This window comes from Monodelphis domestica, chromosome 4 (assembly GCF_027887165.1).
Source record: "Monodelphis domestica isolate mMonDom1 chromosome 4, mMonDom1.pri, whole genome shotgun sequence".
Taxonomy (NCBI): domain Eukaryota; kingdom Metazoa; phylum Chordata; class Mammalia; order Didelphimorphia; family Didelphidae; genus Monodelphis; species Monodelphis domestica.
In genome coordinates, this window is record NC_077230.1 from 5691957 (window position 1) to 5717172 (window position 25216).

At 35.7% G+C, this 25216-nt stretch overlaps 1 protein-coding gene across 1 annotated transcript in view; it reads right to left on the reverse strand.

Annotated features, from left to right (window-relative positions):
- Window positions 1-24811, reverse strand: part of TMPRSS15 (transmembrane serine protease 15) — a 140900-nt gene extending 116089 nt beyond the window's left edge. The window contains exons 1-4 of the mRNA XM_056825876.1: window positions 24772-24811; window positions 19745-19875; window positions 13434-13501; window positions 1562-1707 (exon numbers count right to left, since the gene is read on the reverse strand). Of these exons, the coding sequence (XP_056681854.1) occupies window positions 1562-1707; window positions 13434-13501; window positions 19745-19875; window positions 24772-24811 (385 nt within the window). The remainder of the gene's footprint in view (window positions 1-1561; window positions 1708-13433; window positions 13502-19744; window positions 19876-24771) is intronic.
- Window positions 24812-25216: the final 405 nt, after the last annotated feature.

The following is a 25216-nucleotide window of genomic DNA, read 5'->3' on the forward strand; positions in this document are numbered from 1 at the left end:
GGTTGTCTGCCTATTGGCCCCCTCAGGACCTTATTGAAATTTGATTGAAACTGTTTTCCTCTACCATCATCGATCTTCTTAGTGAGTACCCAGAGAAGCAGGCATGGCTGCCCTGTTTCATACTTCCGTAAGCTAATTAGTTATTCACCTTGATACAACATCAAAGTGATATGTTGCAAAATCATTTGCATAATACTTCTCCATTACTCCTTCTTAAACAATGGCATTTCTGGAAGTTTTATCAAGTCTGGGAGCTTCAACTTCTTTAGCAAGTTTGAAAAAATCCCCACTTTCTCACTGAATCTGAGAAAGCCAATTCATCAGTTCTGTATAGCCCTGGGAAGTGCTCCATACAGGCATATGGCCCTAGGAGAGCGCATGGATTTCATCCCAGATCACCGATCTGGATTTTGCATTTTAAGAACTTTTGGCGGTGTTCTCTATTCATATTCACTAGATAGCTTGAGAATCTGGTGAGATTAGAGAGGTAAAAAGCTGGCAAGAGCCTGAGGAGTAGGAATTAGTTTGTTTGTCCCAAGAGTTCTCTCATTTTTCAACTGTGTGGGAAAAGTAGGAACCACAATCATCTCACTGAATCTTGATGGGCCAACAAAGTAGAACTCCCTGAAGCACTGGGTACCCTAAAAGCCCCCAGACTCTACAGAGGGAGATGCATGGGAACGCAGCCCATTTCATCCACTATTGTAACAATTACTTGGCCTTGGGTGAGACACCCTTCCGTTTTCACAATCATAAAAGTATTTGGTTTCTCTAGCTTGTCTTTTACCTTTGACCAGGGACTGTTTTCCCATTCTGATAAGAAATCCTGCTAAATGCATTTCAAATATCCCTTTTTTCTCCCTTGATCCATCCCCTTCTCTCTCTAGTCTTCCTTTTCTTGTGAAATGCTTTACATTTCTATCCAAAGTTACCACAGAGCACTGTGGATTGGCTGTGAACTCTATGCAGGTGTGAGAGGTTATAAAAGGTAAATCTCTACCCCAGGAATCTGGTTTTACAATCATCAAGAGCAAATGCCTCAGCATGCAAAAAACCCTCCATGCACTCAGTTTGACCTACCTTTAATCCACAATCACAGACCCCGTGCTGGTGAGCTTGCTTTTCCCAAGAGATAGTCATTGTTACATGGGCGTTAGTGGTCATAAGAATCTGAGCATTCTGTGTGTGCTAAGCCCTGGGAACTCAGAGAAAAAGCAAAGAAAGTTCTTGCCTTCAAAGTGCATGCATTCTAACGGAGAAAAAATGTGCACATGCACACGTGTATGTATTTCACTGTTAGTGACGAAATCAGAATCGGAACTTAGATCTTCCTAACTCTAGCTTTAGCATCCTAGTTATTAAACCAGCAACCCTTAACAGTAAGGCTACATAAGATGAGCAGGCTCGAGAAAAGGATAATACATTCCATTTGGACATGATGAGTTTGAAATGTTCAGTAGGACAGAGATCAGATTTGACGGGATCACTAAGTAAGAAAGAAAAGAGAAGCAGGCTTAGGACTCAAAAACATATCTTGTAAATCAAGTAATACCCAAGGTACCTGCGACATAGATGCTGTTCACATCAATTTGTAAATTCATCAGTTGGTTATTCGCATCAATTCCTTGAATCAACTCATTCTGAACGTTCTCATCTGATATCCATTTGGCAAAGAAGAGGTCAAAGGTGACTAAAATGCTGCCATTTCTGCAAAATAAAAAAGTGATATTAAAAGAAAAACTCACTGTCCTTCAAGTGACGTTCTTACAATAATTATCTTGCTAATTCTAATTACTCCTGCTTAAGTTGACTATGTCAAATATTATCCATTTTCCTGAGATAAGGAGGCAATAAAATGACTAAATGATTTTTTTTAAAACCTCACCTTCCGTCTTGGAGTCAATACTGTGTATTGGTCCCAAGGCAGAAGAGTGGTAAGGGATAGGCAATGAGGGTCAAGTGACTTGCCCAGGGTCACACAGCTGGGAGGTATCTGAGACCAGATTTGAACCCAGGACCTCCCATCTCTAGGCCTGGCTCTCAATCCACTGAGCCACCCAGCTGCCCCCCAATTAAATGATTTGTGAAGGAAAAGAGAAAAAAAACTACAGGACTAGCAAGAGTTAATATTTGCGTTTCTGGATTTCTGTTGCAGTTCTTTATACAGAAAAGTTTAATTGCTTTACTTTCTTTTCTTTTGTGATAGAATTTTTCACAGAGAAACAAAAGTGTCAAGTCAAACAAGCCTAAGAAGTCTTATGGCAGTACTTTGATCCATATTTCCCTAGTTTGGGGAATAAATGTGTGAATTCAGTTAAGTTTCTAATATCTCTGAGGAATGACTTTCTTTAGAGAAAAGTTGAATCTGTTTTATAAGGATCCAAAAGTAACAACCTTCCCAGGGATTCCTACCAAATTGTTTGAGAGTCCCCCTACTAGATACTTACTGCTGCCAGTCACCAATCAAAAGTGCAGAGGTAGGAAACTGACATCCTATCTTATCAATCAATGAGCTCTGAGTCACCTTTCAGTCACCTTATATAGAAAGTGAATATATAAGCCAGATGAGTATAATGATATTTTATAAAGAGCAGAAAGGCAGGGTGAGGGTTTACATAGCATAATTCTTCTAGTTTATAGAAGACAGGGAATAAGATAAATCTCCTTTAGCTCTGAGAATGTACTAAAGAAATATTAAATAGGGTAGGAACTGACTAACTAGAAAACATATTTGGGATTAGAAGATCTGGGTTCTAGTCCTCGGTCTCCTACTTAATGAGCTGCATGGCTAAAATGGATGTGGTAACACTCATGCTATCAAAGTTATATCTTTGTTGGGAGAAAGGCAACTTTACGCCTTAAACACATGTCCAGAGTCCAAAGTCTTAGACCAGACACTTGCTCAGGACTTCCTAACTCAAGTCCTAGAACTCTATCTATTGTACCATCCAATTGTGAGGGTCTTCCTATCATTGGTGAATCTCCAAAATGGTGGATTCCTATTCTCCATGATTCTTATTCATGCTAGTCCATACATCTTCTTCCAAGACCAAGCAAACCTTCGCTATCATTAAATGGATGGGCCCATCTCTCTTTTTTTTATAATCCACCATCTCTTGAGCATAGTCTATTGATAGAATAGGTCTTTACATTAGAGAATAGTTAAGGAATGACATACTATATACTTTCCTAAAAATAATAGAACCCATTGTCTTTCTCTTGTTCAATTCTGCATCCAACTTACTGTCCATCGGTAGCTCCTGACACAAATGTATGCACTGATTATACTTATTCATTGGCTAGACTGGTCCTCCGAATGTACATCCAAGTCAGCACAACAGATATTTTTTTTTAAAACTGGGACATTTTCCCAAGAAGAATCTACTTCCTTATCAAACGAATCCTCACTTTAACTTGGAGAAGCAACCATTCACAATGTGTATTCTTTTTTCCCTTGTTCTATTTTTTTTAAGTTTTATTGATGTATTTCAATTTTACATTACAAATACAGATTACCCTCACTTCATAAGAGGTCTCTTTGTAACAAAGTAAAGGAATTAGGTAAAACTAATAACATAGTCATTTCAATAGAAACTTTACATGCAACATTTCCCATCTGTAGGACCCTTCTATTTAAAAAAAAAACAACAGAAATCTATTTTCTCTCCCTTCCATTCCTGACATATTGGGGTGGGGGAGAAGAGAAAAACAGATATCTTTGAATGAATATTCATAATCAATCAAAACAAATTCTCTCAATGGTTATCTGAAAATACATGATATCGTACAATATACCTTTTAATGATAGAACATTTTTAAAGGAGCTTTAGGCATAAAATATTGAGCTATCCACATATTAATAAAATGTGAATTCATTAATAAAGTCAGTAATGGCTACCTCAGCTATGCCAGACGTCCCCCTTTTTTTTTTTTTTTAAACCCTTACCTTCCGTCTTGGAGTCAATACTGTGTATTGGCTCCAAGGCAGAAGAGTGGTCAGGGCTAGGCAATGGGGGTCAAGTGACTTGCCCAGGGTCACACAGCTGGAAAGTGTCTGAGGCCAGATTTGAACCTAGGACCTCCCGTCTCTAGGACTGGCTCTCAATCCACTGAGCTACCCAGCTGCCCCCCAGACGTCCCTTTTTTATAATACAGAGCAACAAACAGAATTGGAGAAAAAATTGGTAGTAAGGCTGACATCATCTTTGGGGTAGGAACATTACAATTGGATTTCCTGAGGAATGCAGGCTAATACCCACAGAGGACTAGTGACCACTTCCTTCTGGCATTAGGGAATGAGAACTGATTTATGGGATCCTTCTATATGCTATAATCTTTGCTAGTAGATCAGTTAGTGGCCTCCCTGGCATTCAGAAGGTTTCTTAGGGAGATTACAGCTTTCTTTAGTGGTGAAAGGACAGTTCAGGGACAATTCTTAGAGCTAATTTCAGGACTTATGGGTAACACCAGATGTCTTGGTATTTACTTAAGAGCTAATAATATAGATGATGACTATCTTTTCCTTCTAATTACAGTGACTTATGGTCACACTAACCTTTAAACTAGTTCAGAGGGGAAAGCTGATTTCTGAAATTAACTAAAGGATGTAGAAAGGGGACATAAGCATATATAGAATCAATTACAATATGAAATCAAGCAATATAAAATCAATTACAAAATAGAATTAATTTGAATCTCTCGTGTCTCTTTCTACATTCTAAATCCAGCACCTCATCCATTTCCTGGAATCATAAATACTGTTTTGTTTCTTATAGTTTTCAAAGTTGGTTCTTTTTTTGGTGTTGTTATTACACAAATTGTTCTGCCTGTGCTCATTTAAATCTTCATCAATTTATAAAAGTTCTCAAAATTCTTCATTTTTATAATTTTTGATGTTATAGTATAAATTGTTATTCTGGTTCTGCTTACTTCATATATCAGTTCATATAAATCTTTTCAGATCATTTTGAAATCTTTAATTTCTGCATTTCTTTAAGCTGTATAGAAGCCCATCACATTTTTATACCCCAGTTTATTCAGCCATTCTTTAAATGATGGGCTTCCCCTTAGATTGTAGTTTCTTCACCACATAAAGAACTACTATGAATACTTTTTTTCAAATAAAATCTTTTCAAATTTCTTTTCCCTCTTTAGGATATGGGCTTGGAGTGATATAAATGGGTTAAAGGGAATGTATTTTTTAAAGAAACTATATATAATTTCAAATTGTTTTCCAAAATAGTCGTATTCATTCACAGGTTCACTAACATGCTTGTTTTCCCATCCAACATTTATCATTTTCCATTTTTGTCAGTTTCGCCACTCTTGTGAGTATAAGGTGAAACCTCAGAATTGTTTTAATTTATGCTTCTCAAATTATTAGAGTTTGGGAGCTTTTTTTTTTTTAATTTGTCTAACCAGGGTTCTTCCCTTAATCAGGTCCTCATATGTCATCGGGAAATAGACCTTTACCAGAAAAACTTCATACAATGATTTTTTCCCACAGTTAATTGTCTCCTTATTGACCTTAGCTTTATTAGATTTGTTTGTGCAAAAACTCTTAAATGTTATAGAATCGAAATGATCCATTTTATCTATTATCTTTTTTATTCCTTATTTCATCGTGAACTTTTCTCCTATTCATAGATCTGTTAGATAACCTTTCCCCCCTATTTCTTTAGTTTGTTTATGAAAAAATTCTCAGATTTTATGTTGATAACATTTTGTATCAAGGTCATATATCTATTTAGAGCTTATCTTTGTATAAGGTCTAAGTCTACTTTCTTACATATTGCTATCTAATTTTCCCATAATTAGTTTGGTCAAATGTGTCCTTATCCTAGCTGCCAGAGTATTTGTATTTATCAAGTACTAAGACACTATATATTTGCTTCTGTATGTTTTATACCACGTTTATTCCTTCCTCAATCTATTTTTAACCAGCATTGCTTTGTTTTGATCATTGCTGTTTGAGTGTAGTAATTCATATAAATTCTTTGTGGCAGCCCACAGGTTAAAAGTCTAACAATTTATTAAATGGTTCAGAGAATGTAAAGTCCTACGAGGGTTTTTTTATTGCAAAAAAAATTGACTGCTAGAGTTAGATGCAACATTTAAAGGATCCCCCAAAAGTATCTCTCACTTGTATGTTAAGATGCATATTAATGCTCCTTTATAAGAAGGAATTGCCAATGAACAATGTCAAGAGTGACATAAAACTGGGCAATAATGTGTGTGTTGGAGGTATTTGCCTCTATCATGGAGGAAACATCTCACAGGATCAAAATTATCTAGAGTTCCCTATTATAGTGAGCTTCTAGAGATTGCCATTTGCAAGGGATAATTGTGTTGATTGCATGAAATCTAAGAACATGAAATCCTCAACCATTGGGAAGAGATTGTCCTCATGAGACATCAAAGAAAGATAAATGGAAGAAAACTACTAGTTGTCCAGTTTATAACATGCAGATGCATTAAACCATGAAGTCCTCTAACACTCTCCAAGCTTGCACTCACAATTGCAGGTCGTTTTAGGAGAGAGAGGCTACTATGCTGAAATTCTGGGCTAACCTGGGAGTTTTCCTTTGATGGGCAGCCAATAGACACAATTAGTTCGTAGTAAATGGATGGACTAAGACTGCATCATAAGAACAATAGCTGAGAAATATCTCTTCACTCTTCCACAAATATATGGTGCCTCTTAGAAGAGTGGACGCCAACGTGGGAAACAATAGTGGGCAAGTGTACGTATAATAACAATAACATTATATATGCATATAGCACTTTAAGGTTTGCAAAACATGCTCTCTCATTTGACCCTAACAATGACCCTTTGAAATAGGTTCTATTATTATCCACATTTTTCATTGAGAAAACCAAAGCTGAGAGAAACTCTGTGGTCTTTTCAGAGTTGTGCAATTACTAAGAATAACAGAGGGATAACAGGCTCGTGACAACTCTCACTGCTGGCTCTACAGGGCTACATGGCCTCTCCACTCGTGGAGTAACTCAGATGGATCCTTCTTTTCTCTAATAGATGGGCCACATGATTGGGCTCCCTAGGTCAGTTCCTCTCTGCAACTAGACTTTCAGCTGTCAGAGCTAGTTTTCTTTTCAAGTCATAGTCAGTTCTTCTTTGCTTGCTTTTTTGAAACCCTTACTTTCTGTCTTAGAGTCAATCCTGTGTGTTGGTTCTAAGACCAAAGAGCAGTGAGGGCTAGACAATGGGAGTTAAGTGACTTGCCCAGGATCACACACCTAGGAAATGTCTGAGGTCAGATTCAAACCTAGCACCTTCTGACTCTGGGCTTGACTCTCAATTCACTGAGTCAACAAATTGCTTGGTCTTCTCTACTTTCAATGATAACGCTCCCCAAAAAGATATTTCTACCCAAAATAATTTCATATCTGAGTCCATGGCTGTCTATACAGAGTATAAATCTGCTGTTTTCATGATATAGTATCTTCTACTGAGCTCTGTTGAGAGTGGTAGATTGCAGACGAAAGAGAGAAGTATCTTTCTCTTTCTTCTCTTTCCCTTCTCTGCCAAGCAAAATCTTTTGAAGAGCCAACTTCTTCCTCAACTGCTGGCTCCTTCCTGAACTAATTCAGAGTTGATTAGCTCAGCTTTCTAATACCATCCATGATGTGGCTAATATCTGTCTGAACCCCTTCTAAATTGACCAAGGAATTAATTCATTTTTATAAGAGGTGACAGGGCATAAGTTATCTACTCCTATAATTCCTTCCATTTTTTTCCCACAATTTGGAAAGACATAGCTGGGTGTTAAGATATTGATCATTTTTATATATGAAGTTATTGAAGCTTAAAACTGAACTTTTGGGATATTTTGTATAAATATGTTACATTTATCTTAAAACCCTAAATAAACCTTTATTTAAAAAAAGGTTTATTTAAGGTTTTAAGATAATATATATATATTTAAAAAGGTTTATTTAGGGTTTTAAGATAATATATATATTTTAAAAAGGTTTATTTAGGGTTTTAAGATAAATGTAACATATTTACACAAAATATATATAACATATTTTGTATATATATACACATATATAATAATATATATTAATATATTAAAAATATATAGGGGGGAGAGGGACAAAGGAAGGGAGGGAGGGAGGGAGAGAGAGAGAGAGATACATATAAAATACTGGGAACATCCTGAGGAAAGAGTAGGAGTTCCACAGCATAGAGGAAGTGATGACCATGGTACCCTCAGTCATTTGTTCATTTTCAGTATATTCCAATGTATGCTATTATGGAATTATGAACTATATTCTCTAGTTTTATTTAAGCTAAGCTTCACAGAATAAACTAAGGTTCACAATATGATGAACAAGGAAAAATGTATTGCATAATAACACATGTACACCTTTATAACATATTACCTGCCATCTTGGGATAAGGGGAGAGAGGAAGAGAGAGAGAAAACACATATTACAAAATGTCAGAAAACAATTATTTTGAATTGTACCATTATGTAATCTAGGAAAATATATATTTTTTTAAATTAAATAAAATTAACAAAAGATTACTTCAAAGAAATCACAGATTGAAGATAATACTAACAGGAACGACAAGAAAAATGAAGAGCTAACATTTTTAGGACTATGGCTTGTTGACATCCACATTATATATGAGATAAAGCAATAGAATTCTGATATTACAAGGGCAGGTAAATATTCAAAGTCATTAAGATTACTTCAAATATGGATTTATAGCCACTTTCCCCTAAATATGGAAAAAAGCATTATTTCCTACACAATGAAGATATTTTTAATACATAACACCCATAAACACACATTGACAGAAAAACTTAAACAAGTGAAGCATTAAATACTATTTTACTCTATTGGGATCTTTAAAAACTACTTAAATGTGAAATAATTTGGAAGACTACTAATTAGGCATTTTACTTTTCACCCTGGTTCTTCACTGTCTCCCTCAAAGTCCACATATTTTGTCCAAAGAGGCCAGGGATTTGCTTTATCCTTTGGCTGATGGTCATCTCCAAGAGTGTTGGAGTAATTGCCAAAGACTCTTTCCAAAGTACAGCCAGATTTGTTTTATTCCGGGGTTGTAGCCTCCTTAGTGAGGCAAGAGTTGACACTGGCTTAGAATGTGGCTCCTAGTAGATAAAAAAAAAAAAAGCCTGCCCTTTGTAGCATATATAAATAGCCAGAAATGGGAATCTACAGAAAAGGAATTTGGTAATGTAGCCTCCTTCATGGATAGAACACATGAGAAAAAGCTAGCAGTAATGGTTTTGTCCCTTTCAATGTCACTGTTGTTGACAGAGTTTTGTTTTGAGAAAGGAAGACCATGCTAAGTATTACCTTTACAAGTTTCATCATGGTTCCAGTGATTGGTCTGACACTAGACTAGGAGTAGTTGGATTAAAGAATGCCTTAAATATGGCACACAAGACAAAATCTAGTATACTTTAGTGAAAAAAGTATAATGTGGAATTTTCCTAGGTAACTTTAAATTCAATTTATTCATGGATTATTTTATAAAGAAAACAAGTAATGAAGGTGACATAGCAATGGTTTCTTAAGTCATGATGCAATAAGATTTTGACACACAATCCTTACAGCTGCTCTCCCTCTATGTTTTTCAGTGACTAGAAAAAAAGAATTCAGCTAAGAAGAAAAAATCTTGGGGGCATCTATGTTATTGCTAAATGTATAATAAGAGAACTCTGTGTATTCAGATTTCCAGTTGTACAGTTACTCACTTCTGGGCAAAGTGCTTTTATGTCAACAGCTCTAAGGGTGTGTTCATAATATATCATGCCAGTCTCCTGATTACTAAGCACTTTAATATTTGCAAAGCTCAAAATCTATCTATTAACTAAATAGTAAAGGTCACAGCATACACAGATACACACACACACAGAAGACAATCAAATTGGTTAACTCGTAGTCCTGGCTAGGAGAATTCTTAAACAGAGATAGAAATGATCACAAAAAAAGACAAAATTTTAATGATGTGAAATCGAAAAGCTTCAAAATGGAAATACAACCAGGTAATAAAGGAAGCAGTTGGTTGGAAGAATCTTTTTTTCACAAATTCTCTCTGATAAGGTTCTGAGATCCAAGATACCCACAGTGTTCTAAAAGAGAGTCCAGAATTCAGCTACCGAGACTGCGTTACCTTTTAGGACACTCTGTATAATAAGACTCTAACATATACATATATACATATATATATATAACATTCATTCCCCAGTGGATAAAGAGTGAAAGGATATGAATTAACTTTAAAAAGGAAACCTATCTTATTCAGTGGAAGGGGCATCTTTGCTCTACTCCCGTATTTATTGGAAAAGATTTTAGCATGTACCCACTGGATGCAATGGTAGCTTTTGCTTTTATTTCATTTATTTATTTATTAACTTTTGCTTTTGGAGAGATTTTTTTAAATGTTAAAGAGTTCCTCCTATGAGGAGTTTGAGCATAAATGTTGGGGGCCGTTTAATTGTATTTTGTCAAACTTTTTCTACATCTCTTGAGATAATTGGGTGATTTTAGATTTGGTTTTTAATATGATTAATTATGTTGATTTTTTTTTTACCCAAATATTCAACAATCCCTGTATTCCTGATATCTCTCATTTGGCCATGAATTATTTCTTAGGCAAATCACTGTTGTCTGTTTGCCAAGATTTTGTATAAAGGGTTCAAGACAATAATCAGTAATGATATTGGTCTCCGGTATTCCTTCTATGTTTTATGTTTTTTTTTATTTAGGTACGAGGACTGTTTTTGTTTCCTAAAAGGGTTCTGGTTGGGGGCTTTCATTCTCATTGAAACATTATCCTTATTTAGATAGAAGTCTTCTGTGAATCCGTCAAGACTGTGTGTTTCTCCCTTTTGGTTAGATCTATTTTCTTTTTCCGAGACTGAGTTATTTGAGACCTCTATCTTCTAATATGAGTATTTTGGATTATTGAAGATATTCTTCCATTATGCAACCTTCTACCGCTCTCCTCTTGCGTATCTTCTTTTTCAGTTGTCTCAGATTCTCCTCAGACTCTCCCAGATGCTAGTTACCCCCCAAAGTTCCAGTTCCTCCATCTCAAGGCAGGACAAATGGTCTCTTTAAGCATCCTAACAGCTAGACCATACCCAGAACAAGGTATCCACCTCATTTCGCAGAGCATCTTCACGTGAAAGAGCATTCAGCCATGGAGTCCCATCACATTGCCGAAGTAAGGCTTTCTTCTTTGCCCTGCTTTTCAATTCTTCCCCTTCTTCCCCCCTCACTTTCCTGCAGGTTCTTCTTCTTGTTTGACCACCACACCCTTCCCCTCACTGCCAGCCCTCCATCTGACTCTTATCGCCTGCTTCTAGCCTCCACTTCCATGAATACGCCCATTTTGCAGCATTTTTTAAAAATGGATTGTGTGTTGAGTGGCTGTTCATAAGGCCCCAGGTCCATTTCTTCACTGTTCTCTATACCTGGCTTTTGCCTTCACCCCTGTCTACTTGTGCATACTTACAAAGATGTCTCTTATTTGTCTCTATGCTGTCATCCTGGTGCTACTGCAGTCCTTGGCTATTATTGCATTCTTTTACCCCTCCTGTGGTCTGAGATGTTCAAGAAGCAAATAATCTCTTCAATTGTGGTTTTATTTCTAAGAATGTTTCAAACACCTCTTTAGTATGGAATGTTCATCTTGGATTTTTTCATTCATCTTTAAGATCTGCAGGAGACGTCATCCTGGGCTTCACCCTATAATTATTGCCCTTTGGGAAATATTATGGCTTTCCCTCTTGTATTTTCTTGGGAGTCCAGAATAATCCAGTGTTCTTAGAAGCCTCTTTCTTTTGGATTTGGAAGTCTTTCTCCTGATTGCTTGCAGAACTTGTTTCTGAATTCAGCTGTTAAAGTGAACCATGATGTGTCTTAGAGTTTGCAGCCTTATAGTTTTTTATTTTTCTGGAGGTGATTTATGAATTCTTTCATTTGGAATTTTATCTGATCAGAAATTCTGAACAGTTCTTGTATTATTTCCTGCATTATGATTTTAAGATTTTTTTTGTCTCATCTTTCCGGGAGAACATGATCTTTCTTTGTCTCTGGTCCTCTATGTTTTCTTGTATAGTGAACACATTTTCTTTTAACACTATTGCTGCTTGCTTCTCTTCTATATTGTGTTTTACTTCTGAGAATTTGCATTTTTCAATCCATGGTTCTCTTTGTTTCTTTGTTTCTTTGGTGAGGTTTACCATCTGATTTCTAGTTTTTATTCTGCATTTTTTTCTGTGACCATAAATTCTGCTCTTATACTTCTCATTTCTCTTTTGAACCTCTCAGAAACAGCATAGTATGGTTCTATGTTCTCTTTAAATTCCATATTATCTTCTGTCTTATCAAAACTGGATCATTTTCTTGGTTTTGTGGTCTTTATTCTGAGATTTCTGAATTTGCTTAGCAGATCTAGAGCCCATATTTCTTCCTGTTGTTAGTATTTTTCCTGTTGATTTATATGTTCAGATCTCTGAATTTTCTCCTTCTCAAGCTCCTTGGTAATTTCAGTCCTTTTTTCTGCTCTTACTCCTCTCCCTTTTTCTATCCTCCCCCTTCCCATTGCTCACTTTCTGACACTCTTTCTTTTAATAATTTCCCTAGAGGAGAGATCTCAATGAATCTGAGTTTCTTCCTATTGTGGGAAATTCACCTTTCACTAGTCTAAGTGTCTGCTCCAGGTAAATTCTGGCATGACAGACCTATATCGAGCTGGATACCGAGCCCTTTCCCTCATGTTCAGTGGAGCATCACACAGACCACCTACTCATTTTCTCAGTTCTCTGGTCCAACACTGACAGATCAGAGACCTACCACACTGGTGCTACAGAACAGATTTCACTAGCTCAGATCTGGGAGGAAGGATGAGATGTGAACTGTGGGATGGAATTCTATTTCAAGCCCACACACATATCTTACCCCTTTCTTGGTGTTCCTCAGTTGCCCTATATAGCTCCTTTGTGGCACAGAATACTTTTGCCACTATAATGTCTGTGTAGCCTCAGTAAACTTTTGTCCCTGGAGTGTTGCTGAAACACTGTCTGTCAGGACCTGGGCAAACTTCCATGCCTACAACCAAGTTCACCAGGGCACTGGGAAAAGAGAGAGGAATTGGATCTTGTTGTTATCACATGTGCCATATTCTTGGGTTTAGAAGAGAAATGAGAATTATGAAATCAAAAGCAGAGACTTTTTTCTTTATCAATGGGAAAAGCAGGATGAGGCAAGGGGAAGGAAGGCAGATTTTTGTTGACTCAAAATATCTTAAAAAAAATATATACACAGCAATATATTGAATCTCTGCACACTGAATTAAAGCCTTTCCATTAAAACTCAAAACAGTGACTACTTTAATCTTTAGGAAAAAACTTAAATGTACTCACTTGAACTGCAAAACTTTGGAACTCTTGTATTCATCCTTCAAATTACTTGTTAGAAATATTCCATCCATCTATAAAAATAAGTATGTTAAACTTAGCATTTGATTATATTTCCTTTGTGCTCATGTTCAAATCTGGGCAAAAGTGAATAATCAGTTTGATGATTATGAGTTTCTCTGTCAACCCAATGAGACAATTCATTGTTTGAAGGTAACTAAGAGGCACCAAACCATAGAACCACTAACCACTTACTGACAAGATAATTGGTTGATGGAGACTTGGGGAAATACACACTTTATTGGAGAGCCAAGCTTCCCTATCATATGTAAAAGAACACCTGATACAAGTTTACATTTCCATCTTTTTTTTCATGTCTCTCTTGATTTCAGACTTCCTTTCTACCTTATGAATACAGAATAAAGGAATAACATGGAATTGTCTTCTGGAGTAGGAGGAAGAAAGACTGACCAGCACCTAACATCAGTGGCAGATAGGTTCTGCCAAGGTGAAGCATTGCCATGTTAAGAGTCTAGAAGAAGGTTATAGAAGCTCCCAGTCTATAGAATGACAAAAGTTCCTAGACATATCTTCTTCTTGGAATAGAGGTTCCTAGAAGTAGGAAGGGGCAATAAATGAGAAGTAGAGAAGAAAAATGTAAAGACAATAGCTCTACTTTATGGTCCTCAGGGATTTGCAAAGTTGTTTTTGCATGACACTAGCCTTTGGATCTCACGCAGTCCTACTGTTCTGAGGAGGTTTTTGACACCTTAGAGTGTGTCTTTTTTATTAGTCTGACCCATAGGCATGGCTATTGCACCCTCATGGTCCTAAGTTTCAGAATTACGGTTTGAGAATTCTCAACTCTGAGAGGTTGGGGACTGGACCCTTCAGAGAACTGTCAGGATTTCCCAAGAGTGTGCCCTGGGAAAGGGAAGACAACAATCCTTATAGTACTTTCACCATCTTTTACTTGGAGAACAAGGTCCTTAGGTTGTTCAGATAGTATAGAACTGAAGCACTTCTTTAGCAGCCTCCAATGTATGTTTATCTTTTGAGGGGAGTCAACCATTAAGTAGTATTATGAGTTTAGGAAGACTGTGTATGGTCATGTGAAGGAGAAGCATTTCCCAAGAATGCCAGGGTCCTGGCAATTTCAAATCCTTTTTGGGTAGAGTGGCATGTTAATGGGCTATTTGAGTGCTTTATATGTAGCTATATCTGGTAATGAGCTCCCATGAGTCTCTTTTTAGTATAAAACAAAGAATTTTACATATGTATTATATATTATGTATTATGTAATGTATATATAACAAAAGAGAGAGACAAATATCTAGGTATATAATTGATGAATTCCAGGCCTGGAGCCAGTGAAACATGAGTTTAAATCTGTCTCCCAATACTTACTAGCTGTATAACCACAAACAAATTACTTCATTTTTGTTTCCTCAACTCTAAGATGGGAATAATAATAGCACCTATCTTCCAGGATCATTTGGGGAATAAAATGAGATATTTGGAAAGTGAGTACTTAGCATGGTGACTAGCATAAAGCAGGTGCTATATAAGTATTCTCTATTATTATTATTTTTATAATATTCAAAGTACATTAGGTACATCGAGTACTGATAGAGAAATGAGTTATTCTATTGTCCACATTTGGAAAGATCTAAATATCAGCTATAAAATGAATATATTTTCCTGAAGGAACTCTGGGGGGGGGGTAAAAGCTAAAAAAGAAATAATGATCTTTTGGGGGGTATGAACCCCAATGTAAACCTAATTCAATTGTTTTAGGTCATTAATTATACTTTTACATATCATAAAGTGGGGCCAAGCCAAGATGGTGGAGTACAGGCAGCAATCTAGTTGAACTCTCCCAATATTCCCTTCCAAACATCTTTAAAATAATAGATTAAATTAAATTTTAGAGTGACAGAACCAAAAAAAAAATCAGAATGAGACATTTTTTTAACCCAAGACAACTTAGGAAAATTGATGAGAGGTTCCATCACACTGGGATGGTGGCCAGCCTGAAAGCATGGCAGCAACACCAGCATCCATGCAGGGCCTTGGAGGGAGGTATGATAGCAGCAGCAGTAGCAATAGTAGCTTTGGAATCTCACAGTCCAGAAATGGTAAAGGCATCAGACAATTTGTCAGATCAGAAAGAGATTACAGGGATCCACTTACAGCCACTGGGTGCAGCAGCTAGTACTGATTCAGAACTCTATTGTTCGAAGGCAGTTCTGTGCCCGAATTCCAGGGCAGAGAAGGTGTTTGTAGTCAGTAACAAAGGAGGAGGGTCCCTAATCTCAGTTCCAAGGCATAAAGGCTCAATAGCCCTTATACCTGCAGGAGAGTGGAGGAACTTGTCACAGTACCAGAATGGAGGGCAGTACAAGTGCTTGCAGCTAGAGAGGACAAGGCATCCTTCCTGGGTAAAGACTACAGTATAGATCAGGAAAGCAGTGTCTACACTTCTACTCAAATCATACCACCTTGGAAGCACCAAAAACTTGTAGACTCTCAAAATTAGCGTTGAAAACAGCAGCATGAAAAAAAAAAAAAAACTAGAATCTTTGGACAGTGCCTAGCTACTCCCAGGTGAGCAGAACCCAACTTTAACATAAAGTTCAAAATTAAGAAATAGGCTGGAAAATGAATAAACCACCAAAAAAACTTGACTATCAAAATCTATTATGGTGGTAGGGAAGACCAAGACATAAACTGAGAAGAAGACAATAATGTGAGAACAGCTATGAGCAAAACCTCAAAAAATGTTAATTGTACCCAAGACCAATAAGAATTCCCAGAAGAGTTAAGGAAAGAAAGAAGAGTGGAAGAAAAATTGGGAAAATAAACTAGAAAGAAAATTATGAGAAGATAATTAACAGAAGGGTAAAAGACACACACACACAAATGAAGAAAATTACATCTTAAAAATAGAATTGGCCTAATGATAAAAGAAGCACAAAATTTTACTAAGGAAAAAGGACTCTTTTTAAAACAGAATTGACCTAATGGAAAAATAGGTACAAAAAATATCAATGAAGGAAATAATTCCTATTAGGCAAGTGGAAGTTAATGATTATCAAAAAAATAATAAAAAAGTTAAAAGAGTAAAAAAAAGAAGAAAATGGGAAATATCTCATTGAAAAAATAATTGACTTGGAAATAGAGATATTTTAAGAATTATTGGAATGCCTGAAAGTTATGATTTTTTAAAATTTATTTTTGAAATTATTTTATTTAAACTTTTTAGAGTATTTGTCCATGGTTACATGATTCATGTTCTCTCCCTCCATTTTTCCTCCTCCCTCCCAGAGTTGACAAACTGGTTTTTATGTTTTTTATTATTCAAAACCTATTTCCATATTATTCATATTTATAATAAAGTAATCTTTTAAAAAATACAACCTCAAATCATATACTCATATAACCAAGTGATAAATCATCTGTTTTTCTTCTGCATTTCTACTTCCATAGTTCTTTATCTAGATGTGGATATCATTCTTTCTCATAAATTCCATGGGACTGCTCTTGATTGATTGCATTGCTATTAGTAGCAAAATCTAATACATCTAATTGTCCCACAATGTTTCAATTACTGTATACAATGTTCTCCTGGTTCTGCTAATTTCACTCTGCATCAGTTCATGGAGGTCTTTCCAGTTCATATAGAAATCAAGTAGTTCATCATTCCTTATAGCATAATAGTATTCTATCACCATCATATACCACAATTTTTTCAGCTTTTCCCTAATCGAGGGGCACCCCCTCATTTTATAATTTTTTGCCACCAAAAAAGCACAGCTATAAATATTTTTGTACCAACATTTTTTTTCTCTCTTAGGGGTACAAATCCAGTAGTGGTATAGAAAGCTATGATTTTTTAAAAAGAGTTTAGATATCATGTTTCAAGAAACTATAAAGGATATCTTAGATCAAGAAGATAAAATAGAATTTGAAAAAATCCACCAATCACTCCCTGAAAGAGATCCCCAAATGAAAACTCCCAGGAGTGTTACAGTCATATTCCAGAATTCTCAGGTCAAGGAGAAATTATTTCAGATAGTTCCAAAGAAACAATTCAGATATCATGGCATTGCACTCCAGGGAAGAAGTCTTAGAATATGCTATTTTGGAAGGCATAGGAACTGGAATTACAAAGAAAGATAACCTCCGTAGCAAAACTGAATGTGATTCTTTGGAGGAAAAAAATGAATATTTAAAGAAAAAGAGGACTTTCAAGCATTCCTGATGAAAAGACCAGAGCAGAACAGAAAATGTGACATTTGAACATAAAATGAAAGAGAAACAGAAATGTAAACATGATAGAAAAATAAGGGACTCAATCAAATTCGATTATTTGCATTCATATATGGGAAGATGATATATGCAGATCTTAAGAACTTTACCATTATTAGGGCAGTTAGAAGGAATCTACATAGACAAAGGGCATGAAAGTTAATTATGTTGGGGTAAGAAAGGGAGACGGAGGAGGGGAAATATAGAGTGGTAGAAATTATCTCATATAAAAGAGGGATGCAAGGAAAGCTTCTATTGTGGAGTGAAAAATGGGAAATGTGGCAAGCAATGCTGAATCTCATTTTCATTAGAATTGGCTTAAAGAGGGAAGAACAAATGAGCACACTTGGTTAGGTATAAAAATCTATCTTACCCAATACAGAAATAGAAGGGGAAGGGGACAAGAGAGAGATAAGGATGGTGGGGAGAGATGATAAGAGAGGGAGGATTTAGGGAGGCTGTTCAGAAGCAAAACAGACTTTTGAGAAGGGGACAGGATAAAAAGAGAGACAAGGATAAACAGAAGACAGTAACATTGAGGAAATACAAAGTAATCATAATTGAATGGGAATGGGATGTGCTCACCCATAAAACAAAAGTGGAGCCTAGAATGGATTAGAAACCAGAAACCAACAATATGTTATTTACAGGCGGCGCACATGAAAAACAGAATGATCTGCACAGAGTTAAAATAACAGGCTGGAGCAGAATCTAATATGCTTCAGCTAAAGTAAAAAAGGCAGGAGTTGCAATCATGATCTCACAAAGCAAAAGCAAATTAAAAAAGATAAGCAGAGAAACTACATTTTGCTGAAAGGTACCATAGACAATGAAGTAATACCAAAACTTTTTACAGCAAATTTCTCTGACAAAAGCCTCATTTCCTCAGGGAACTGAGCCAAATTTATAAAAATAAGAGACATTTCCCAATTGATAAATGCTCAAAAGATATGAACAGGCAGTTTTCAGAAGAAGAAATCAAAGTTATCTAGTCAAATGGAAAATACTGTAAATAACTATTGAAATGCAAATTAAAACAACTCTGAGCTACCACCTCACACTTAATAAGAAATGAGAAATGCCGGGTAGGATGAGAGAAAATAGGTTACCCTAATAAACTATTGGCTTGAATTGTGAATTGATCTAACCATTCTAGAGAATAATTTGGAACTATATCCAAAGGACTATAAAAATGCATACTCTTTGAACTAGAAATGCCATTACTAGGTCTGTACCTCAAAGAGATAAAAGAAAAGGGGAAAGGGTCTATATATATGAAAATGTTTATAACAGCTCTCTTTGTTGGCAAAAAATCAGAAACTGCGGACAGTTGCTCCCCAATTGTGGAATAGTTTACCAAGCTGTGGCATATGATTGTGATCGAGTACCATTGTACATAAGAAATGACAGAGTGGGTGGTTGCAGGAAAAAACCAACAGCATTCTAAGACCTATATGAATTGTTGCAAAATGAAACTGGGAAATCCCTAGTGCTGTACACAGTCAAAATGATGATCAACCTTAAAAGACTTGACAACTTTGGTCGGTACAACAATCCAAGACAATTCCAAAGGACTCATGTTTAAAAAAAATGCTCTCCACCTCCAAAGGGAGAAACAATGAACTCTGAGTACAAACTGAAGTATAATTTTTTCATTTTCTTAATTTAAAAAATTTAATATCATTAATAGAATATTATCACTAATAGAATAACAGAAATATTTTTGCATGATTTCACATGTAAAACTAATAGTACTTTGCTTGCTTTCTCAGTGGGTGAGAGGAGAAAGAAAGGAAGAGAATTTGGAACTCAAAATTTAAAAAGAAAAGAATGTTTAAAATAAGTAGTAATTGTTTTTAAAAAGAAAATATATCCTAAGGTAACATAATTGATTTATTTAAATCTCCTTGAAATTAAAAAAGATAACTCTATGGATATTTTTAAGAATGATTAGATTACCATCTGCTAGAGAATATTAAAATAACTAAAAAGACACAGGCTCCTACCATTTGCTGAAGGTCATAAGCAAGAACCTTGAAATCAGTTGATAGATTGTCTTGTAAACTGGGAGTATATGTTGCTCCAGACACTATTTTAAACATTCCTCTGGTTTCATGACTCTTGCCAAGGACAGCATCTAAGGAAATAAAACAGAAACACGTTCAAAGAAAAATAAAACATGCATGTTTTCAGAAAGTCCATAGATGTGAATATTTTTTTCACGTGTTTCTATTTCTGCTAATTCTTTGGTACCAGTTGTCTTTTTGTATGAAAATTTTTTATCCCATTAATTTTTCTTACTTTTTTCTTCTGATTCCTTTTCTTTTAGATCCTTCCCATCCCAGTCACAATCTCTCTCTCTCTCTCTCTCTCTCTCTCTCTCTCTCTCTCTCTCTCTCTCTCTCTCTCTCTCTCTCTCTCTCTCTTTCTCTCTCTGTCTCTCTCTCTGTCTCTCTCTCTGTCTCTCTGTCTCTCTGTCTCTCTGTCTCTCTCTCTCTCTCTCTCTCTCTCTCTCTCTCTCTCTCTCTCTCCACTCCCCCCACCCAATTTAACTATTGCTATGTTGCCTAAAGCAACTATCCAACTTGCACCAATTAAGAAAGCTGACAACAGGAAATATGTTGAAAAATTAGCCATTAAAACTTTCCAAGTCTCTTGCAGATATTAATAGAACTGGTAATATCTAGGAATCTGTTGGCTTCCCACATTTCCTATGAAGCTTTGAATGTCTATTACTTTGATGCCCAACTTAAAAGATGTTGCTTTCTGTGAAATAATTATATAACCGGCATATGACCTTTTCCATTAGATGAACTTTGCTGCCATTAAAGAAATTTCAGGGAAAAATATAGAAAGTTTCATTAGAGAAACACACAAAATTTACAAAGCAAATACACACAAACATAAATATTTCTGCTCTGACCATTAAACTCGGCTTAATATTTTCACGTGGTATATTTGATAGAGAAGTAAAATAAAATTTTCTTTAAAATATTCTACATTTTAGGAGCTTTTCCTTAAGAAAGATAATATTGTTTAGTTATATCACATATGAAGTACTATTTACATTAAGAGCCTTGATATAAATATTCCCATTATTACCCTATATTATTTTACTTCGGGGGGGGTGTTGAAAAACAAAGCTCATTCATTGTCCAAATTTATTATAGTGAATATAGCAGAAGGAATTACTTCAGGAGCATTAATTCCAAATTAGCTATTAGTTTTTTCAATTTTTAACTTAATAAATAAATATAATTATGACTATTATGTGAACTACTATTTTAAAGGCTAATCATGACCGCAAGTTATGTTCTCAAAAATCATTCATAAAAATATTTCATTCATTCTTGTCTTAATAAATAAAATATTAAAAATTTAAAAATATTCTTTTTAGTCTTCATTATATCTTTTCTTATTCTTATTATATCAGAAGTTTGCTTGATAAATTTCTTTCCTATTTTTAAAGGATGAGTGATTTTTTCAACTGGCTTAGTAGTTGATTTTGAAACAGTTACCTGATCTTTCTATCAGTTTCATCTGTCAAATGAGGGAGTTAGACTCAATGGATTATTTATCTCCTTTTTATTTTCCCCTAAATTGAATAAAAATGTTAGTAATTCTCTAAAATTCTGATATTATCTGGAGTTGCATGCATACTTAAATCTTCTAGATCAGGTTTCGTACTTATGAAATACATCATGTGACCATAATTACAATAAATCAAACCAGGAGCAAAGAAAATATTTATCTTCTAATCCCCCCAAAATACAATTTCCCTCTTCATTAAAGTTCAAGAATGTTAGTCTGAAAGCCTAAAGAAAAATAACTATTTCAGGAATTTAATTTTTAATTTTTTTTTCTTCGCAATTTACCTAAGCTGTTGGAGAATTTTTATTCCTCTTATCCCAGTGTGCTTTTACAGTGGACTCTGATTCCCTAAGCATAGTTCGATAGTTTTTGTTTTAATAAGTTACTTTAAACTCTTAGGTTATCTCTGTAGCCCTGGGTTCAATTTCTTTACATTTATTCTTTCCCTATATTTGCTCAGAGATACTTTTTATTAATTTTCCACAATGACATTTTTTTAATTGCTGTAACTGGTCATAATATCATAAACTTATAGTTTGATGAACTTCAGAGGTCAATTTCAATATTTTACCAATAAGATAGCTGAAACCACCAAAATTTAAATAATTATCCCAATGTTACAAACTGATCTGTACATATCATAGTGAGAATTTGAACCCATCTTCTCTTATTGCAATTCAGCACCCCTTTAGTCCTGGTGCACCTCATTTTATTCATTAGCATGCTTCAGGAAGTCACAAGAGGAAAAGCTCATTTTTTATTATTTTTCACATGTAGTAAAATATAAAACTTTTTATACTTAAATGAGGAAAAACCAAAGAGTATAAAAACGAAGGTATACCAAAATCTATTTTTATGAAGAGTAAGAATGAACACTATTCCATTTTATCCACTTAAAACCTTTTCCTAGCTCTTAGTACCTGAATTAAAGTTAAACTCTTCGGAGGCCTCTTTTTTCTACCAACCCACGAGGAAACAAGCTGATGTAAAGTACAAAGTGCAACTGAGCTCAAAATGTAGATATTTCAAGGAAATTTATGAGTCATTGATCTTACATTACTTACCATTTCCAGACTCCTTGATTGCTAGCCAGGAAATTGTAAGTAATCCACAGCTAAATAGTAACAAAATGGCAAAAAGAGATGCAAACCAGACTTCATAATCACTAAAAAGGTGATGATGCTTCGAAGGCGATGTTGTTTTCAACCTCATATTAATATTATGATATTGGGATCAGTTCCATTGAAAAGAAACGCAGAAGCATATGGATGACCACCTTAAGCAGATGGAGAAATCTTTCAAATGGAGAGATATTTATAGAAGTTTGCTAAAGTAATAAAAAAGTAATTCAACAGCGATTCTCCATAATTAGAGAGCTTTAAGAAAGGCGGTTAATCTTTAAGATAGAACTCTAGAGCTGTAAATGTTAATTATTGTCATTGTCTAATAATGCGCTATTCATAGAAGTGAACAATTTGTCATTTTAAAAACTACTGAAGGAAAATGAGATTAATGTTAAGGAAAGAATAAATACAACGTTCTAGAGTGATTCATGATATTGTCTCAGAGATCAACCTTTTGCCCCCTGACTCAGACCATTATTCTTGTGTTCTCTAAGTATCCAACGGTAGCATGACTGGGCAGCGTCTGTTGTAAATGTGTTGATATGGATTCACGTGTATATGCACCCATTTGTTATTTTGTAAACTCAAATACTCTCTATATTAATTAGCCCTTAATTGTTCCTCTTTAAAGGCATTTGGGCAGAGAGTCTCAAAACCTGCCATGTAGGTTCAAGTTCAAAGTCATTAAAATGACTAAACAGTCACATTTCTTTTCAACAGTCTGATAAACTGAAGCTAATCAATTCAAATATGTTCTCTATCAAGCAAGATAAAAGAAAAAACTGGTCACTATTTAAGAAGCCCAATGGAGAGGGACCACGTTTTATTTTATAAAATAAATAGACGTGTATTTCAGTCCGACTGCTGCATTGTTGACTTGAATAGACATGGCGACGTCAATCTGAATTGGATGACCAATGAACAATTGACAAGAAAGAAAATATAGACACATTAAGAATGAGGGGAAACATATTCAAGAGCCCTTTGGCTTTTTTCTGAATGAGAATATTATAGAATATGCATATTCCTTAACATCAGGTATTACTTTACAAAATGATCATGTGCCAGATGGTAAAAATCGTCACTGTAAAAAGGCAGAAATAATGAAATGAATGAATGAATGAAATATTGGTCTAACTTTAATCTGTCAGATCTTCTCCTACCTTTGGTCATTCTTCGCTTGTCTTGTCCCGTTTTATTTTCTATGATGCTTAAATACTATAATCTAAAGGCAGACACATTTCTGGCTTGTCCCCCCATTAAAATGCAAGCTGGATGAAGTTATAAACCATTTCTTTCAACTTTGTTTGGGCCCCGACACTTGCCAGAGAGCTCTGCTCTGGGCTAAATGTGTGGCTCAGCGACCTGCGAGCCAGATTCGACTTCAGATACTTCCTCCCTTGTGGCCCCTCTTGCTGTTCTTCTGCCTTGGAAGCCATGCACAGAAGGGATTTTAAGACAGAAGGTGAGGGTAAAAAAACCAAAGAGCTCTGCTCACAGTATGCACTTCATAAAGGCTTCTTTAATTTCATTCTGTTGAATAGGCTGTATGTTATGAGGTTGAGTTTATATTTTTCTTTGTAAAAATCTTTGCATGGTGAACTTGATGGCTATCAATAAACAACATTTCCACATACAAAGAAGAACAGAAAAAAGGATCAATGTATGAAATCATGAATCTCTTATATACAGGTTGGTTTGTAAAAAACCCACACTAAAAGGAATATGATAATGCCCATACTGCCCTGCTTTTCTGTGTCATCTCCTAAATTCCCTCCTGTTGTATTCTCTGTATTTTAAAACTATTTTAATTATGAAATCTTCCTTTTGTTTTGTTTTGGGGGGTTTTTTTGGTCTCACCATCCACTCCTGCTCCTTATGACATATTCTCAAAACAAAAGTCTTCCCTAAAAATCAACAAATATAGCCAAGTAAAGTAAGTCTACAAATGCTGAGCATACCTGAAAATGTCTCTCATTCCATCCTCTGAGGAAGGCTGGAAAGCACAAGTGTCTGAGGTCCCACTCAGTCTACCTGGTTGTCTGATCAGATTCTGAAGTCTTTCGAAGCTTTTGTTTCTGTATAAAATGTGGTCCTCGTTCTTTTGCCCTCCCTTTGCATCACTTCCTACAAGGATTCCTGGATTCTCTAATAAGCCTCCTTAGGTTACATCTTAAGGTACCAAAAAAACTCGTTACATTTCACAAACCATCATTTGGCTGGCCATTCAGGCAGTGATGGCGCCCACTCGAGTTCCACTTCCTCACAACAAAAAGCATGGGGACAAGTAAAGAATTCCGCACGTAGGGATCCTTTACTTCTTCCTTTGATCTCTTCTTGGCAAGTAGGTCCAGTCATGGCGTTACTCCTGTTTGTTGCTGTGGCTTTCAATGTTCAAAGGTATGAATTGCCCTAATTCCTCCATTGGCTTCTAGGGCAGGTTTCATTGGGGAACTCGGCTTTCTTAGCAGTTGATGTGGCACTAATGTGATTATCTCCTGCGTAAGTTTGAGGAGAATTCAGGCCCTGCTGTGAGCGATCGGTTCTCGATGAGTGTATTTGTCATACAGGACACAAATGTAAGTTCTAGTCCCGTCTTGGCCTCAGAGGAGCAGAATCCTTTCTCCTTCCCTGCTCCAACAGTTCTGTCCATGTCTGTGTACACACACACATCCATATGTCACAGAGTCAGTAGAGTAAAATCAGAACCAATATTTAATAGGGAATTTGGAGCCCAGAGGTGAGAAGCAGCTAGGGCAACCG